At 34.8% G+C, this 21,315-nt stretch overlaps 1 protein-coding gene and 1 pseudogene across 2 annotated transcripts; both read left to right on the top strand.

The window, feature by feature from the left end:
- Positions 1–284: 284 nt before the first annotated feature.
- On the top strand, positions 285–20,567 carry LOC138333260 (glucose dehydrogenase [FAD, quinone]-like). Of its 2 annotated transcripts, XM_069281531.1 has the most exons (12): positions 285–571; positions 1,228–1,356; positions 3,771–3,979; positions 6,286–6,475; positions 6,785–6,913; positions 9,039–9,160; positions 9,379–9,546; positions 10,383–10,533; positions 11,062–11,225; positions 11,573–11,750; positions 18,517–18,745; positions 19,818–20,567. In XM_069281531.1, exons 2-12 carry the CDS (start codon positions 1,230–1,232, stop codon positions 19,942–19,944), a joined length of 1,794 nt encoding a protein of 597 aa, XP_069137632.1. In that variant the 5' UTR covers positions 285–571; positions 1,228–1,229; the 3' UTR covers positions 19,945–20,567. The 2 variants fall into 2 exon arrangements, with proteins under 2 accessions (XP_069137632.1, XP_069137633.1); XM_069281532.1 differs by lacking the exons at positions 285–571; positions 1,228–1,356; positions 3,771–3,979 and adding an exon at positions 4,742–4,889.
- Positions 16,299–18,179, top strand: LOC138333261 (uncharacterized; annotated as a pseudogene).
- Positions 20,568–21,315: the final 748 nt, after the last annotated feature.

Raw genomic sequence — 21,315 nt, 5'->3', positions numbered from 1 at the left:
CATGCTGTTTACTGTACAAATTATCGGTACACATTTACTTTACCAGAGATTTTTGTGTCATGCTGTTTACTGTACAAATTATCGGTACACATTTACTTTACTAGAGATTTTTGTGTCATGCTGTTTACTGTACAAATTATCGGTACACATTTACTTTACTAGAGATTTTTGTGTCATGCTGTTTACTGTACAAATTATCGGTACACATTTACTTTACTAGAGATTTTTGTGTCATAATATTGATGTTAAACAGCGTGACACATTTACTGTACAAATTATCGGTACACATTTACTTTACCGTACATAGTGCTCCATTGTAAAGTTAAAACACAAAGTCCACATGTGAATAGCCTTAGAATTGAATATTCATATTGGCTGAGTCGGACCGGTATTAGAGTAAATTGTGCAAGGTTGTCTGAGGTGTTTCGCCTGTATGACCTGAACTGACATGAAAACTGGATTGAAAATAAACCTGATGGTGTACTGACCGATCACAGTCAGAAGTGGAATGTGGACTGGGATAGTGTAAAACGACACAGCGCTTTGACTTTTTATTACATCAGAGAGTAAGGTAAAGGAAATTGATGTTTATCAGTTTTCTGCTTTTATTGTTTTGATTTGTTGTTTTTCTGCAGCGTATTGTTTTGGTTGGAAAAGTGTAAAAAAATTTTTTTAAGTATATTGACAGATAGAATGGGCACCACAGTTAGTATTACAGAAGGACAGCATATCGATAGTAACACTAGTGTTTTCCTTTCTAGACATATATTATCTGACCATGACCTGAATATGTAATGCCAAATGATAAAAGCGCAGGCCCCATATTCACGAAACAGACTTAAGTTTAAACTTAGCAAACCTAAGATGACGTTACAGAACGTTACGTCATATCTGATTGGCTAAGCTAAATCTTAAGTCTAAGACTGTTTCATGATCCTGGAATTAGGTCTCGGTTAAAAGGATAAGTTATGATTAACACACTCGAAATCTCATCACTAAATTCTTGTCCGGTTCTAAATCGATACGAAATGCTGAACAAACACAAAGTTTCGAATGATACATATACATAATGCGTACAGTTATTTGGGCAAAAATCTACAATAAATATAAAATAGATGGAAATAAAATACCATTTTAAACTTTTACTCACTCTGAAATCAATATTTCTTTAAGAGGGTAACATTTTTGTGATAATATGACATGTTACCACCAAGTATTTTTGTCTAGCGATGGAAAAACTTGTGACTGTGATAGGAGTTGGTTTATTGGCCTACGTGTATCTGAGTTATACCAAGGACAGTGTAGACACTGCGTTATCACCATCTAATATCAACACCACCTACGACTACATCATAGGTAAGTGTTATAACTTGTTCCATAGTTAATACATTCATAAATGTGTCTCGATAACGGGCATACTGACTTGAACATTTGACAATTTATTTTTCATAAATGTGTCTTGATGAAGGGGCAGACTGACTTGAAAACTTGACAATCTATTTTTCATAAATGTGTCTTGATGAAGGGGCAGACTGACTTGAAAACTTGACAATCTATTTTTCATAAATGTGTCTTAATGAAAGGCAGACTGACTTGAACATTCGACAATCAATTTTTAGAAGTGTATCTTGATAGGGGGCACACTGCCTTGAAAACTTGACAATCTATTTTTTTCTACGCCGAGAGATTTACTTACTTGTCCCATGTTTACTTAAGAAAGCCATATCCTACAAACATACGATAGTGAGGATCTAGTACTAATGTTACCCGGAGTACAGTATTGATATAACTTGATTATTATCCTATAGTAAATAATATTTAGGATTGATTGCCAATTTTGTTGCTTGTGTGATGAAGAAAGTTAGCCTCGCGAAAATGACGTGAACAGCGATGGTTATAATATCTAATACCTCGATAGCCTACAAGGCGTACGCATGTATTTGTTCTGTATAACATAATGCACTAACCCAAATGATATAGACCGTATACAATAACACCAAACGGATTCCAAGTTACACAATCACCCCAATATAATAAGGCTTTCAATTAGGCTGAACATGTAGATACATATGCCATTGGAAATAGATACACATTTTATGTTTTCGCGAGTTCTAAACTCGTAATTCTAAAATTCTGATAATTATCATATTACAGTCAACAATATTGACGTGCGATCGATGGAACATGGAAATGTTTTTTATGGCTATTATCTCACCTTTTTCTTTTGTATTTGGGAGAAAAATAATCAATCCCTACCTTAGAAGGTGTGACAACAAAATCGATACCCGAGGAGTAGTTCATGAAAAAATTCCATCACTCGGCAAGCCACGGGCTGGACGTTCTTGATTTCCCCCCTCGGCTTCTTATTTCGTTGTCACTCCCTCTAGACAGAGAAAGGTTATATCAATTCACTAAACCTCATGTGAACCCTAGTCCCCGTGTCTATGATATGAGATGTAGTCAAATAAAACAAATATATCATAATGCTTTTGAAGCTCAGTAAAATGTGAGATTAAGTCGTATATCAATGGAATTATCTGATTTATTCTTGAAATATCGTAACTTCAAAGTCAACTGGAAGTTTGGTATTATAACTTTGAAAGTAATTAGAGAAACGTCGATTTGAAATGTTTGTGGTTTCTAACGACCATCCAATATCATGAGTTTTGACACTCACGGAATCGTTTCAATGATGATGGACGTTAGGCCTAATAGCAAAGTGAAAATGTAAATATTGACATATGCAACGTTGGGTTAAAATCTTTCAGAATTGCAGTTTTGAAGTTATATGTGCCGTAATTTCCATAGGGTTAGAATGAATTTTGACAGTACTGCCAAAATTATTATATTTACGGATTGCAGTCAAGTGAGTACATATGGTAAGACCATGAAGCCAACGTGTACTTAGTAATCGTAAAGTGACTTCTGCAGATATTTTCAATTTCAACAATATTTTATTGATATTATGTACATCAAAAGGATCGGACATCAGGCTACGCCTATTTAAGTCCTCTTCAGTTCATATTTTAAAGTACAAACATGAATTCATTCTGCAATTCATTAATACATATATTTATATATACAAATAAACTGAATTAGTTACAGTATAGTGATAATGATATTAATAATTACTAATCAAAGGGTGATAACTCTAATTTTAATTTTTAATAGAACATGTTTCAGAACAAGTTTAGTTATTTGGAATTCATATTCCTAATGATTGTAGTTTTTGAATAGGGATAAGAATCATGCTCATTTATTGACAGACTAACATACATACACACCATGAGATATTAGGCCAAACAGTCCCTGTGCTTATGCACACTGATCCATCCCCTTGGAATCTGTTTGAGAGTCTGACAACAACTGAGTATTTCGTCTTTAGTTGAATATGAAAAAAAATCTGCAGATATAGTGTCATCTAAACAAGGATAAAGCATAACAACTTTTACTGTAAAACCATTTTGTGTTTTTACTAATGAGGCATCACACATTTTTATATGTACCGTTGAACTATTTTCATACCTGAATTCATGAGATCTTATGGTTTATCTTAAGCTTTAACTGCAAGATAATCTGCTTTCTTTTTCGGGATACATGTCTTCTGGAAATCAACATGAACCGCGTCGTGGTATGTTCATGTTGTACATATTACGTACATGTACTGTAACCAATGCAAAGTTAAATAAAATGCGAAGAACTATTACATAATCGTTATTGTATACAATTAAAATAATTTCCTATCATGTTTTTTTCTTAATGATTTTCAGTTGGGGCAGGATCCTCAGGGTCAGTGTTGGCATCACGACTGTCGGAGGATCCAGAAAATGACGTCATACTACTTGAGGCCGGCGGGTCAGACGAGACCAACCCGAATATATACAAACCAGGAGGGGCCCCGATGTTAATGAAGTCCGCAGAGGACTGGGAGTACTACACTGTCCCTCAGAAACACGCTTGCTATGCTATGAAAGAACAGGTACATTAATATTGAATTCGTTTAAAATAAATACAGAAATATCGATTTTGAATTTTAGATTATATCACTTCACGTTATATGATAAATTACATAACAGTTAGAAATAAGTCTAATTTTGAATATGTTGTTTTGGATATCAAGTATTAAACTATCTTATGGAATATATGTTAGGGAGAAAAGTCGAAAACTGTATTTACACTTAAATATTTATGAGTATAGTCAACCATACCAATATATGCAACACATATAATTGTGGTAAATATCCATTGTGCAAAATTCATTAACGAACTATTGATTTCTAAAATGTCCTACGAGGATGAACATAGCCATGCTTTATCCAGACAATGTCTATACTGGTGATTGTATGAATAAGTGGTGCATTGAATCTAGGAACTGAGAGAGATTTGCATTGTTCGATATATTTTACTGGAATATCTGGACAAAGTTAAGCTTCTCTTTAAAGAAACTCATCACCAAAATGAAGTATTTAAAACAAACTGAATGTTAAAACATGACATAGCAGTATAGTATGTCTTAATAGGGTTTTGTAATAGGCTACATGTAATAAATCGGCTAAAAAAGTGCTTAACAAATTATGATATTACAAGAAATTTAATACAGAATATTTATTTGTACGTGAATTATGCCCATTGGATTAACCGAAATATACTCCAACCATTCTTTATCAGACGTACCTGGTAGGAAACAAGAGTAAATGTGGAAATAGTGTGTGAAACCCATCTGGACTTATATCAGCCATAATATACATATACTAACGGCGTATACATGTAGATCAGGACAATGTAGACGCCATGGTATGGAACTAGTTAACAAGCTTCTGCAGATACTGTGCTGCATTGGACGTAACAGGATTTATGCTATAAGTGCTTTAAAACTCTTCAGGAATTGGGTATGTCTTGACAATCCGAGCTGGATTTATTTAACTGGTTTATAGAACTGTTTAAAAATGAGCACATATAAACTGGGCATCGGTCTTAGCTCTTAATATGAACCGGTTACATGTCATTCACAGATCAGTTATGGGTATATCCTGTATGAATTATAATAAAAAAAGGACATATACATGTAGATTTATTCTGTGTTTATTGTCTATGTAGATGCCAGAGCTTTGCAGACAATCTTCACAATATGCGATAACGCATTACGAGATAATTGTCTGCAAAGCTCTGGCATCTACATAGACCATAGATTCCATAGGAAGATAGTTTGATACTTATATTTACATTATTAATTCATTGTGGGGGTCTCTGCATTAAACTTGTTTAAGTTAGACCAGGAAAACTGTGTATCAAAGACAATATACTCCACAAGATGGAACAGCCATTTTGACGTTGATGAGTTGACGTTACCATGTCAACGTATGCATTAGTGACATCATAATGCTCACTGTTTGGGTGTCAGTTATACCCTCGTATATTTCACTTTAGCTTGTTCAGTTTATATAATAGAAGTGACAAGTGAATTTGAATATATATGTTTATATAGGTTTGCATTTCGTGTTAATAGCAGCAAGCATTAGTGTACATACCTATACTCAGTGAAATGATAGAACAAGCTTAATAACATATACAATCAGTAACACCAGAACTCAGTTGAAGCGAGGACAAGTAATTCACGGGAGCCAAGTGAGCAACAAGTGAAATGTCAATATTATATAATCAGGAAAGGTAGTCATGAACAAAATCATTCAGGTTTACCCTGTTTAAATTAGGGATTTGTGTAAGCCTATATATCTTAAAGTTATCTGCAAAAACACATGTTTAACCCCTTGTCCCTCGCTTCGTACATTTGTACGTACGTCCCTGTAACTTAGTGGATATAAAGTGTCTATGCATCCGTCGTAACCTTAGATATCACTGTTAACTCGTAGATTGTAATGTTGTTTGTCAATTTTGCCAAAATATGCAAAATATTGTACATTTCAACTTTACAAAGCCATACACACCGAGTCCTTTTTGACCATGTCGAACGTAAAATCGAGATACAGGTTGTATATTAATACCATGAACATATATAAGGTTACAAGGGTCTTACAAATCAAAAACCCACGGAACTTTATTTTATCCACTGCGAAAAACGCAATTCTTTTTTACATACATACTGTACATAGGCATTAAATAAATATTCTTCTGTGTAAGTTATTCTTTGCATTTAAAATAAATGTCCGATAAACATTATTTTAGTAAGGACATCATCAGCCTTTACATCTTTCTACATGAAGCATATACCGTATTGTGGTGACATAAATGTAAGATGATAATGGAATATCCTTTGGTTGATCACAGCGTAGCTACTGGCCCAGAGGTCGAGTACTTGGGGGGAGTAGTTCCTTGAACTGGATGGTGTACGTGCGAGGGAATCGCCATGACTACGACGGCTGGGCGGCGGAAGGATGTGATGGTTGGAGTTATAAGGACGTCCTACCTTACTTTATCAAATCAGAGAACCTACTCATAGACGAGTTTAAAAGTTCAAGTAGGTCATGTTGTAGCGAAATCACACTGTCTACCATACGCGTAGTTTGAAACTCTTAATTAAAGATATCTCCTCTTTCCCATGCAATATCTCAAGGTCTCAGGTTCATATTTTGGAGTATTGTATGTTATGTGTTTTATTTATCAATCCGTTTCAAGCAGTTGTATCGCCTCTTTTCAGCTATTAGAGATTATGTCTTCTCGTGCATATAAAATGTTCGTAATCGAACATCCTATTTCTTCTTGCGTATAATGCATGGTGATAATTAGTTTTTCTTGTTTGTATATTAAAGTTTTTATGTCCACACAGAATATCGTGGGAATGGCGGTCCACTGCCAGTTACCAGGCCAAATATCACACCAATACATAAAATGTATTTAGACGCAGGAAAGGATTTGGGATTTGATGTCATTGATTGTAATGGGGAGGATCAAATTGGTGAGCCTTTTATTTTATTTTAATTTGTCCCTCCCCTATCCCTATGTAAATGTAACTGTAAACTGATTTTGACAATTTTGTAGAGTCCTCAAAGCTTAAAGTATACCATATAAACTATATATACAATATACTTATATATATATATATATATGCAGCATATTTTATTTAATCCTTTCTATCTTCAATAATTACTTAAAAATGGCAACATAGTATAGCCGTTTTAATTCACACTATATTAGTGTATATACTGTCAAATTTTAAGATTTCCTATATTAGCATATATTTACCATAATGTGTTTTAAATCTTTTGTTTAGCTATACATGTATGATATACACTGTACTAGTATTCATTATTAACCTAAAATTTAACCTATTTGCTTTTCAGTAATACTCGTAACATGTGCTGCTCCATTTTAGTACTGACTTTTGTCTTCAAACAATGTGTTGTTATACATGCATGATTTCTTACCCGCAAGCTGCATTGTATATGATTTATTCTCTCATACCTACAGATGTAATACTAGTCCGCTAAAACTGACCATAATCGCAGGCTCAAAATTCTGACTGATCGCCTGTTTATGGTCAGCTACCTACTGCTCTTAAAAAGTCGGGGATTGTAGTACAAATCTGGCGACAGCGATTATGAGAAATCTGCATGTTGGTTTGGGGTCAAATACGCCTTTAAAGTTAAAGGAAAACGTTTGGCACTCACTTTAATACATGTCACATCCCAATTCATCACATTAACGATGTTATGTCCCTAGTTATGTTCGAGACGTCCAAGAATCAGTGTTTCCGTAGCCATCTTTGAAGACCAAAAGTTAATTTTAACAGCCAATTAGAATCGTCGAATTTCACCGGAAATCGACCCAGCTGTCTGATTGGGTGTTAAAATTAACTTTCAGTCTTCAAAGATGGCTATCCAAACATTGATTCTAGGACGTCTCGACCATAACTAGGGACTTAGCATCATTTATGTGATGATTTGGGATGTGACATGTATTAAAGTGGGTGTCAAATGCTTTCTTTTAACTTTAAAGGCATATTTGACCCCAAACCAATGTAATACTTGCTGATCTAAGGCAATACAATCATGTCGCCTGAGTCTGTATTACATGGCTACCCCTGCAATAAAGTCTCGTGTCGTTATAGCGTTAACAAAATTACTGTTTCCTCGGTAAAGTTTAAACATATGTTTCAGAAACTAGCTATAGGCTTGGTTTACTTTAAAAAATACAAACAAAGGCATTCATGTATGGAGGATTAATTTGCAGTCACATTTTTTTTTATAATTTATTTCCAAATGGCGGATAGGGATATTCTACTCTCGGAATTACAAAATGTTTTAAACCCCTCGGCAAGCCTCGGGTTTTACAACTTTTTATGACCCTCGGGTAGAATAGTCCTATCCTTCATATCCACATATGAAAAAGTCTTATATTTGTTATCTGTATTCTTACTTTGTTTTTGTCACACTTATTGCTCTGCAGAGCTAATATTGTTTGTTACTTAATATGCGACGTTAAATAAAAATTCTTGGATCCTGTACCATAAATACACTCTCTCTTCCATGAATAATTATAGATAGTTAAATTGAATGTCGGTTACTACGCAGTAGTTACTTATAGTAACACCCAGTGGTTTCCTGTGGAGAATTCTAAGTTAAGCAATTGATTAAAATTAAAGAATGTTCATGAAACTTGGCCCTGATGTTACAATTGTTGTTGATAAATTTTAAATTTTTGTTTCGGGAAGTAAGCATGTAATATTTTCTTTTTTGGTTTAATCTCACTTTTTCGTTTTTGCATCGAGGATGAAAATGAAAGAGTATGATAAGAATGCTTTAAAACAAGAGTGAAAGAAAGAGCCGTACACAGGTAGTGACATTCTAACGAAAATTACTTTTGGAATGACCGAGTCTCTTTGTAAACCTTCATATATCAAATTTTACTTGAATTTTTATTGAAGTGTAGAACATAATGAACATGCACTTCAAGTTTCTTGGAAATATTAATATTAAATAAACAAATAAAGACTATTTGTAATTATTTGTAATAATTATAATACAAAGTAGTACTAAAGAAAATGATAAAACACTGCTTATTAATTACATTGTACGCCACAGGCTTTTGTTGGATGCAGGCTACAATCAAACAAGGAGAACGATGGAGTGCCTATAGGTCATTTATAAAACCTCACCTAGACCGCAGTAACCTACACGTCGTCCCCAACACATTCACCACAAAGGTAAGGTTGACATGGTGGAGGAAAGCCGGAGTAAACTGAGAAAAAATCCGACCAGCGGTCAGTACCTGACAACTGTCTCACATGAATTCTCTCGACCCAGTGGTAAAAGGCTAATAATGTATAAAATCTGTACATTTATTAAGATGGAAGAATATGTAAAGTGGAAACTTTTTCATAGTGATATAAATTTTAATCTGAACTTGTGATCACATCTATAGGTGATCATCAAAGACAAAAAGGCTATAGGTGTGGAGTGTATCAGGAATGGAAAGAAAGTGAAAATATTTGCCAGGAAGGAGGTCATATTGTCGGCTGGAGCTGTCAACTCACCACAAATATTGATGCTGTCTGGTATAGGACCGAGGAAACATCTCGAGGAGTTAGGGGTTGGTACACACCACCTCACCACAGATACTGATGCTGTCTGGTATAGGACCGAGGAAACCTCTTTAGGAATTAGAGGTAGGTATTCATTAGCTCACCACAGATATTGATGCTGTCCGGTATAGAACCGAGGAAACCTCTTTAGGAATTAGAGGTAGGTATTCATTAGCTCACCACAGATATTGATGCTGTCCGGTATAGAACCGAGGAAACCTCTTTAGGAATTAGAGGTAGGTATTCATTAGCTCACCACAGATACTGATACTGTCCGGTATAGGACTAAGGAAACATCTCGAGGAATTAGGAGTAGGTATTCCTCAGCTCACCACAGATACTGATACTGTCCGGTATAGGACTAAGGAAACATCTCGAGGAATTAGGAGTAGGTATTCCTCAACTCAGCACAGACACTGATGCTGTCCGGTATAGGACCGAGGAAACATCTCGAGGAATTAGGGGTAGGTATCCATCAACTCAGCACAGATACTAATGCTGTCCGTCATAGGACCGAGAAAACATCTTCAGAATTAGGAGTAATTATTCATTAACTTACCACATATACTGCAGAAGGAGGGGTGTATATGCAGAAATTTGGGTCAACAAAAGATAATAATACTGCAGAGATCGAATTGATCAACGTACAACGTATAACAGCTACGAATACTTTGATTCACTGCAAACCACCAAGGAATAAGGCTTAATTTTTATTATGTTACTTTTACAAAAAGAAAAAAAGAAGCATGGTAAATATTTGATTTACTAATTGCATTAAACCTAAATTTCACAAAATTAAAGAATAAACATTTAGAAGCATGACGTCATAGCGCCTCGATTTCAGATCCGTGTACTTGCTGACCTTCCTGTAGGAGAGAATCTTCAGGACCATGTGATGATACCGTCATTGTACAGGATTAACACAACAGGGCCGTTAACTGTAGCTATGATGGCGTCAACATGGAACTCAAAACAATACGAGTATTTTCGATCAGGTATTTATGATACATATATTTGTTGTGAAGTTGCTACACCTTTAGAGCCACATCATTTCAGAAATAAGATGTCAAACAAACAAAACTAGATGCTTGATGATGCAGTAATTTGTGGAATTTGACACCATGGAACTGTATTCCAGTTATATGTAAAGACAATTATCATATGGGCAAATGATAAAATTCGATTATACCTGGACAATAGATTATTTTTTTTACAGATGGTTAGGAGAGATTGCCCAGGACTAAATATTATTTAAAAGTAAGATTATACATTGTAACATAAATATTAATGTATTAGAAAAAGGGCATAAATCGACACATTTCAAATTGCAAATTCTTTTCTTGCGTATAAAGAGTGAACTCACATTATTGATACTCGCCAGCAACACATATAGATAAATGTTAACGACTTCAGTTTGTTACTCAGGGTATATGGAGAAATTCTACAATGATCCTGTAAATCTCACATCTGCCTAAAGAGGCTCGTTACAATTGTAAACACATTTACGTACAAAATTTCTATAGGTCCCTGGACCGCCACCGCTCTAGAAGGAATGGCCTTTGTATACAAAGATTTAAGCAAAAAGAAAGACTCGGGAAAGAATTCGGATATACAGCTGCATACCTTTTCCGCACATATGGCGATCCCGATAGCAAGAGATTTCTTCCCTGTTCATTATAAGGAAGCAGTAAGCTCTATTTTTGTATTATAACATTATTTTATAAACTCATTGTTTACTAGAAATCAGATTGCAACCAAACTGATCGAAGGAACTTCAAGCTGCTCCACCGCTGACAAATGGTATATTGTTACTATCAAAACAATGATTTTATCCTGTTTTTCTAATGTGCTTCAAAATAATACTTTAAATTGAGTGTTTTTAGTTGAACATTGTTAATTGAGTTATAAGTTGTTGAGATACTGGAACCAATCTGTTGAAATGCAACATATAGCTGTATGATTTGTGAAGGATATAATTTTCAAGAGAATTTTTTCTTGTTTGATAAGTATTACACTTCTCTTGGGTATTTTCAGGTGAAAGATACGTTATTCACCGAGACGGACGCTATTGAAACGATAATGTTTAGCCCAACACTTCTCCACCCTAAAAGTCGAGGTACTATCCGACTAAGGACTACAGATCCTTTTGACTATCCCGACATCGATCCTCACTACCTCGAGGACGAGGAGGACGTGAATATGGCCATAGCAGGTATAATGTGAATCTTAACTCGTGTATATGTATGACTATTTGTTTGTTTGTTTGAGATATACAGCCCATCGCCAAACAAGGTCATTTAGGGCGAAAAATGACCTTGGTTGTCGATGGGCCGTAAATCTCATACAAACAATATAAAAAGTGCATAGCTTTCTTGATCCTTGATATTAAAATAAAGGCCTATCAAGTGGACAGGGATATCAAAACTTGATTGGATGATTTTGGTTTGCCAACACCAGACTTGACGGGTGTTGTCATTCAAATTCTTATACGAGAGTTGAGGTACCCCTTTCACTAGACAGCCATACTGGATTACTTTCCCCTACGCTTCATTGACAAATATGACATATCGGATGCTTAGAAATATTATCATCCCGCCATATCACATTAACGTTGTGTGATTTGTCAAAACTGAAGACGTCGGGGTCACAATATACTCTAGCATGTGTGAATCGTCTTTTCCTTGCCTTGGAAACGTTTTTATTTGAGAAAATGCGGGAAACCCCTATCAGATATGATGGTAAATACAATACTAGTTCGATTTGGAAAAAAATCCCGGCGTAGGACCAAATAATAAATAGTACATTTCTTAAGCCGGACCCTCTAGCTGCATGGTGTTGATATTGGCATTATGTAATACAAATTAATACGGTGCTTATCACAAACAAATGTTGATTCATTCCATATGAGACACAATTTTGCATTACGGAAGGAGACATTTCTCTATGTTTACATTTTCGTTGCATTGTTACTATATAAGCCTACCAAGTTCTGTTTCGGTTCATAGGACATGATCTGAAATGAGTATTAATACAAACTGAAGTTTAATGTAAACAAACTGCAATGCAAGATTCACGTTTGAACGAGAAGTTGTTGAAAATAATAAAAAAAACTTTGTTATTTTAATTAAAATTAAAAGAGTAAGTATTTTTTATGAATTATAAAAAGAATAATAAAAGCGTTCTAATTTTTTAGTATCGACTTTAAATTATTTAAAAAAAATATTTGATGAAATTTTGTCGTCTGCTACTGAAAATGGCGGAAAACATACACGGTTTAATTTAAACATATTTTATTGGAACAAAAGGATTGGGCACAAGTTATTTCAACTTATATCAAGCCCTCTCCAACAATATTACATATATACATAATCAACATTTGAAGATGGCAGACTTAAAATATTTTTCAGAAACGAAATTTCATCATACTCAAAATCAATATAAACATAGAATTAACGTAGTAGTTTTAAACATACAAAGTACATTTCCATTTTATCTTACAAACTCCATGACGGATAGAGAGAGAGAGAGTGAATGACAGAGAAAGATAAAGAGAGAGAGAGAGAGAGAGATTAAAATCTTTTTGTATCAAGAATGTATTTTTGAGTTTCATTAATAATAAATTCATTTTCGTTATATGTTAAGTTAGAATCACCGAACAACAAGGTTTGTAGGCTGAGTGGTATATAATTGTTTAAATTTCTGTAAAGCTCTATACGTTGCCGAGCATATAAGTTGCAATTAAAAAAATAATGATATGCGTCTTCACGTTCAAATCCACATGCACAGCTTTGGTCGTCAGAAAGATTTACTTTGAACAGGTCATATTTTAGTATACTTGATTTATTTCTTAGTCTGCAATGCAAGATATTAGTTTTCCGGTCACCAAGGAGAAATAGATAGGATGGACATGAATTATGTTTTTTTACGGAGGGTATCTCTAAAAGTGCTAAATCTGTTTGTATGTCTAATATTAGTATCTAAACTGTTCCAGAGCCTTATAGTTGATGGAAAGAAAGACAAATTAGTTGTTTCCAGACGGTTATTGGGTAAGGTGTAATTTTCGGAATCTCTTAGTCTGAATCTAGTGTTTTCTGAATTTAAAGGAGGGAGTAGAGTAGAAAGATAAGAGGGTGTTAGTCCATTATGTACTTTGAAAAATAAGTTAATTTTACGTATAGATCTGCGGTCAGATAAAGTTTCCCAGCCCGTTTCGGAATAAAGATATTGCTTACTAGTATATGAAGGTAGTCCTGTCACTATCCTGGCAGCTTCTAGTTGAATTTTCTCTAATTTGTCAGCATCAGCAACACTACACCCATCCCATAATTCACAGCAATACTCTAAAGTTGGTAGTATATATGTTCTATAGATCTTGTTCAGTGTATTACGGTTTAAAATATACTTTAATTTTCTTAAGATACCAACTAGTTTTGAAGCTTGTTTAGATATATGATTTATGTGGTAGCTCCATTTACAGTTTGAATCAATAAATACACCGAGGTGTTTATGTTGGTCAACAAAGTCTACACTTACGTTATTAAAGTTGATGTCAATTACATGGTCTAATTCAACATTAGAAATCAGCAGAGCTTCTGTTTTAGATGGATTAAATTTAACTAAGCATTTATTCGCCCAAGTTTGGATAGAAGAAAGATCGTTATTGATTTTATTTTCGATGACTAAAGGAGATTCATCTGAACAAAGTAGTGAAGTATCATCAGCAAATAGTTTTGAAATACAATCAAGATTATCGGTTATATCATTAATATACAAGATGAATAGTAAGGGACCGAGGACTGAGCCTTGTGGCACTCCTGCATTAGTTTTCTTTACAGAAGATCTGCTGTTTCCTACGAAAACCTGTTGTCGTCTGTCAGTAATATAGTCAACTAACCAGTCTAATGACATACCAGTAATACCATTACTCATTAGTTTCACTTCCAGCCCCTCCTCTTATGCCATACTCTATCGAAGGCCTTTGATATATCACAAAAAATCAGACATGTTGGATGTTTTTTTCTAGATTTTCACAAATATGATTAAAAATTTCTATGATTTGATGTACAGTGGAGTGGCCTGGCTGAAAACCTGATTGATATCTATAGATAAGAGAATTTTCAATTAAATAGTTATTCAAATATTTGGTTACTAACTTCTCAAAAACTTTACCAACTGTGCTGAGTAGAGATATAGGGCGGTAATTAGAAGGTTTAGATTTATCACCATTTTTATAACAGGGCATTACCAGGGCATGTTTCCAAGCTCGTGGGAAAATTCCATTGTCTAACGATGACCGAAAAATGAGAGATAAAGGGATAGAGAACGACTGAGCAGTGTTTTTTTAACATGTTGTTACTAATAGTATCAGGCCCTATTGCTTTATTAATATTAAGATATTTTAAAATGTCAGTTATGTCGTCAGTTGTGAAATAAATGTCTGTTAACGAGGAGTCCGTCCTTCGGTCAACAGTTTGTACGTCTACGTTAGTGTCGTCAATTGTTGAAATAGATACAAAATAATCGTTTAATATGTTAGATTTCCTATCGTCAGACGTTTCTGTGTCACCTGTCATAGGATTCGTAAGTGGTGGTAATGAGTTTGTCTTGTGAGATGTCTTTATACGGTTACGAACAGTTTTCCAGATTTTTTTTGGGTTGGAGTCAGCGAAAGTGTCTAATAAACCTTTACTATTCGCATAATATAGGTCTTTAGTCCGTTTCTTTAAGTTATTTACGTGATTGCGTTGGCGTCAAAATCTATTATAATTATTGTCAGTGCGGTTAGTCTTAAATGTCTTAAGAAAGCGGTCTCTTTTCCTTATTTCACGTCGTAAGTCTGTACTAAACCATGGCGTGTCAGTCGGTCTTATAGTTATTGTTTTTGTCGGGATACATTGGTCAGCAAGTTCTAAAAAATGTTTTGTAAAATGGACACAGATGTCGTCAGGAGAGCGCGACCGTGAAAAAAAATCTGTCCAGTCTGTAGAGTCAAGTAGGTTACTAAGCAGTTCATAATTGGCATCAGAGTAACATACTATTTTTCTTTGGTACTTTCTAACAATATCCGTCTCAATAGTCAGGTTTACTAGGGTCGCGTCATGATCCGAGATGTCACGGTCTACTTCAATCGTGTCAGCAAAAACATACGAGCACGTGTCCGAAAGGAGTATTTGGTCGAGGAGCGACGTACGTGTCCGCGAAGTCCTAGTCGGTTTGTCGATTACGTTAGTAAGTTGGAATGTGTTCATTATGTCAGTAAGTTTGTGGTTATTGTCTACGGTCAAGAGGTCAACATTTATGTCACCTACAACAATGATATATGAGGTTTCGCCTAACGCTGTTTCTAAGGAGTGCTGCAAATGGTTCCAATAGGAGGGTATACAGTTTGGAGGTCTATACGTGGTACATAACAAAAGTTTATAGTGGGGAAGCTTAATTTCTACACGGTGATTTCCTCCTGGAACTTCCTGAGATTGGAGACTTCGGATGTGACCTGGAGCCGTTTGATATAGATGAAGATGATATTTTAGCTACCCTAGATTTAGGAATTGGGTTATTTACAGCATCAACGGTGTCAAACGACAGAAAAATGACAGATGAACTTAAGGTTCCAGCTATGCCAGAGCTCCCGACCCCGGAGACTCCGTGTGTAGATATTCCGAAAAAACGATTCAAGCAATTGCCAACAGAAGAAATTGAAAAAAATGTTTGAAGCTAGGCAAGCACCATCAACCAAAAAGAATACACTATGGGGAATGAAAATATTCCAAGGTAATATATTTTAAATGATGAATATCTGTTTTACAGTAAGCTGCACGTAACGTTAACTTCCGAACAGCCCAAGAATCGTTTTGTAATTTAACTTGTAATTAACCTATATTGCGTAAGTACATGTAAGCTGACAAGTGTTGAATAATGTAGTAAGTTTATCGTACTAATATTGAAACAACAATGAAATACGGAAAGAAATACAAAGACAATTATATTTAATAAGACGCTTGTGTAAAATTGATGTCTGTAACATTGCATAAACACCAAAACAAATTAATTGTTGCATATTTTAAGTAAGCAAGCAAATAATTGTTTCGATCATTACACAAAGTACTCTGTTCACACACTGCAATATTTGTTCTCAGATTGGTGTATTGAGACCAATGGGTATCAAATGGATATGGAGACAATAGATGCCCAAACACTGGCAGACGCACTTTCTACGTTTTACTGTAGCGCAAGACCCAAACCAAAATCCACCGCCCAAGCTGAAAATGACACAACATCCCTGTATCACAGAGATACCCTCATAAATATACGAGGCGCTATAAATAGGCATTTGGCAGACTTAAAACGAAACATTGACATAGTGCGAGACGTACAATTTAAAACCTCTAACGGAGTATTAGATGGTTTGTTGAAGGAGAGAACGCGACTAGGACAATCCGAACCCACTGGACATAAGGCAATAATCGAGCCAGAAGATTTGAAAAAGATATCGGCTTACCTTGACTTGTCCAGCTCGAATCCGATAATCCTCCGACAGTCCGTCTGGTACAGTTTATCTGTACACTTCGTATCCAGGGGATTGGAATTTCATCATCAACTACACTTGAATTCATTTGAATTTCATGAAGATGACACAGGTGAATACATAACACTTAAACACGAAACACAACAAAAAAATAACCAGGGAGGCATGACGTCGGCACCGTCCTCAATTGACAAACGAATGTACGCTGACCCAGAAATGACATGTTGCCCTGTCAAAATGTTGAAACTTTTGATAAAGAAAACGGATCCCCAAGCTACACATCTATTCAACCAATACTCCAAAAGTTCCACAATTCTCCCGTTTAGTACCGACATTTGGTATACACCGAAACCATTAGGGAAACGGTCATTTGAAAAGATGATGCCAAACATATGTAAAGCCGCCAGTGTTGAAAGGAAACACACGCCTCACTGCCTTCGTGCTACAGCTGTTGAACATCTTGATCATGCAGGTTTTCAAGCCAGACACATTATGTTCATGTCTGACCACAGGAACGAGTCTTCTCTGAGACCATATAACAGATCCGTGTCGTCTAAACAGAAACAGTCACTCGCTTTCCGCCATTTGTAGGCCAACAGAATCGTCGCTTCCTCCTCAAACGATAACGTTTCCTGCAGCTTCGGCCACGGTGTCCGTGTCGTCTGACTCTAATTCAGAAGATAGATCTGTAATACCGGCATTAACAATGCAGTCAACCAGCAATAATATCATGTCAACCCCTGGCTTCTTCACAAGCTCAACATTTAATAACTGTAACTTCTCTTTCAATCAATAAGCGGGTAACAACATGTGGTGTTGTGTGACCGAATTACCCGAGACTCTTCTCCGCGGAGTTAATTCGTCAATTTTTCAATGAACAATTGTATGTGACTGCATTGTTTAAATTATATTTTAATAATTATATTTGAGAAAGATAAACATTAAAACTAAATAAATTCAATTGAAAAATTGTTCGTTTTATTAAAGTATTCTACGGACTATATTTTCAAGATTAGACAGGAAAGGTCACGCGGTAGTCAGCTGTTCCATTTGATCATCACTCATGACGTTACTGGCGGGATATTTGAATATTTTATAAATGTTGTACTTATAATATGCGCGATAAGTGGTTGAAATGTAAATATAAGTATTACACTGCTTTCCGTTTCGCTAGCGCGGTTCATGTTATTTTCCACTGTAAATATAAGTATTACACTGCTTTCCGTTTCGCTAGCGCGGTTCATGTTATTTTCCTGTAATGCAGTGGTGGTTCATATGCCTATGATCCGAAACGGAAAGCAGTTTAATGCTTAAGTAAATCAATAACATTACGTGAGATGTTTTGAGAAGAATAGCATTATTTACCTGTTTCCATATCATAGCAACAAACATACATGTGAACAGCCAAGTATTTTACTTGCTTTTGTTGATATTTCCTTTTTCTTTATTATAGGCATGCGATTCATAGAAGAACTTGTTGGTACAAATACCTTTAAATCGATTGGGATAGACGTCAACTCTCCGTCACCCTTCCATAAACTATGTTCAAAGCACGAGTTCCGGTCTGACAAATTTTGGGAATGTTACGTAAGACATTTCACACTGACGGTGTACCACCCGACCACGACGTGTAGAATGGGCGGTAAGGATGACCCGACGGCGGTAGTGGATCCTCAATTAAGGTAGATTTTCATCATATATACGAGTAGTATTGATAATTACACATATAACGTAAGTTTAGTATTATCTATATAATGAATGTAATTTGCATACAGGCATCGTTGTTGCGATACATACTGCAAACTACTTTTCGTGAAAAAGGCATTATTTTCAACGTATTCTCAAATAATCTCACTTAGGACGTCTATTAAAGATGCTTCGCCGCCGACGAATGGTATTTTTTCACTATCCAAACAATAGCAGACGAATGCGATTTTTTCTTAAGTTACAATTATATGTACTATACACCATTGCCATCATTTAACAAAGTTTGAGGTTCTTATTTCACTTAAAGATGAAAAATATTAAAAATAAAAAGTACTAATTGTTCATGTACCAAAAGCAAATTAATTATTTTATATGTATTATTGTGCTAATTAGACACATATATACGCGAATAAACATCTGATTCAGTAGTTGTTCAAATGATGATTATCGCTTATGGTCTATTGGCAGTGGAGCTTCTTTCACGTTCAAGCACATTCATGCGCGACTTTTCGTACGATTGGTAAAAACATAAAGTCATTTAATGAAAATAATGCATACACAATAATGTTTTTATGCAAACGTTAGCTTAACTGTTAATTAGTATTTAAATGTGTATAATGGTCCTTATGTCTTTTGTGGATATGCTATTTTCAAAAAAGAACAACACGCAAAAATGTTCATGAGGAAATTAAATATTTAAAAATGATTCGATAATCAAATTTGCATATATAAGTGTATGGTTATATTGCTTATTTAAGTTAACAATCTCGTTATTGTTGATTTATTATAATATATCTTAATAATCATAAATGATCACACATTAAGGACCAATAATAATGGGTGGGGATATTGTTGGAATATCGAGAACATTTTCTGAGGAATCATAACTATTAAAGAATTCTCAAAGTGCTAAATGGAATACGATTATCATTATATATGCCGTCTTAATCCATCCTTGTTTACAACATTATACTTATAAATAGCGTTTGAAGATATTTTGAAAGAATGAAGAAACAATTTATTACATGTAATCTTTCTACTTTGCAGGGTGAAAGGTATATCCGGTCTGCGTGTCGTTGACGCTTCTGTGATGAGAAATGTACCTGCAGGCAATACAAACGCACCGTCGATCATGGTCGGAGAGAAAGCAGCTGATATGATACGCAAAGGATGAGCGAACTAGATACATGATTAATAAGCAGACATTTTAGTAGAGTAGATTGGCATAATATCAATCTGTAATCAGATACATAGTGTTATAATCAACGTAGGGCTGTGTATTGATATGTAATAATTATAACCTGGCCTTATGCAATGTACATGTGTGCCATGAAAGACTCTGATTGTTATTTAGAGTTTTAGATACCGAAATACTGTGCATAGTTAGGATATAGTTTTTATATATACATATTCACGTACAATGTATTAGTATTCCTTTTCCGGTAATCGCAGAGGTGATGCATCCAAGTAGACTGAACTGAACAGAAATACATACATGTATATTACTAAGTCACGTATTCTGGTTATTTTATGCCAAAACAGACCTTCGTCCATAGAATGGATTGTAAATTCTTGTTATTTTAGATTTTTTTTAACTTTGTACTAGGACCTCCAAAATGTAGATCAGGCATTGTCGTCAGTCTATGTGCGATTATGTGAGTTGTCCGATTCGTGAGCGCCATCTCATTTTTACATAGTGACTAGGTAGAGTAAAAGCATGCGGACTATATTTTGTGCCAGGGTATACGTACATCAGTGTACTTCAGTACAATAATTGTTAGTATAGTAGAACATGTTATATTCAGTACAATAATTGTTAGTGTATAGTAGAACATGTTATATTCTAGTCTTTAATTACATGTATGCATATGAAATGAAAAGGTAAGACGATATTGTAGCAGTAAAAATCATTACATTTTTGAAAGACATCTAAAAAAAATATGCAATCTTTTTTTCCTCAAAAAAATGAGAGTGTATAATTCAGAAAAAATGAAAATGGATGTATACATATTTTTGAAAATGTCATATCCTAAACAACATATCAATGTTCTTTGCTGGGGTGTATCCACCCTGACATATTAAGGAATCATTTCATTTTGATGGCTTTGAAATAAATTGGTGATGCTTTATACAAGAAATATACATGTACGCAGCTCGTTTACGAATTCGCAGCCCATAGCATCCTTGTCAAAATCATATTCGTCAAGTGCTCCTTTAAATAGAGACACTAAAAGTTTCTCGTCATTCCATCTGCGATAACATCAGATATGGCTGCAAATCATAATAATTTATCATTTTGTCCATAGATGATTCCCTGAGAATAAATGTGGTAGTACATGTCAACATTTTACGTACATATAATATTTCTTTACTATATGTGTTTTCTAATTTCAATAGCTTATATGGATAATTATATGTCATGTGTACATTTTTAAAACCATTAAAATCAAAGTCATTGTTCATTCTTTCTTTAAGTTGTGTGTTTTCACGGACGTCTATCGCAGCTCTTACTATATTTTTCACTTACGTAATGCTTCAGAAATTT

Source organism: Argopecten irradians, chromosome 10 (assembly GCF_041381155.1).
Source record: "Argopecten irradians isolate NY chromosome 10, Ai_NY, whole genome shotgun sequence".
Taxonomy (NCBI): domain Eukaryota; kingdom Metazoa; phylum Mollusca; class Bivalvia; order Pectinida; family Pectinidae; genus Argopecten; species Argopecten irradians.
The sequence above is the reverse complement of the archived record's forward strand: the minus strand, read 5'-3'. Positions and strand labels throughout refer to the sequence as shown.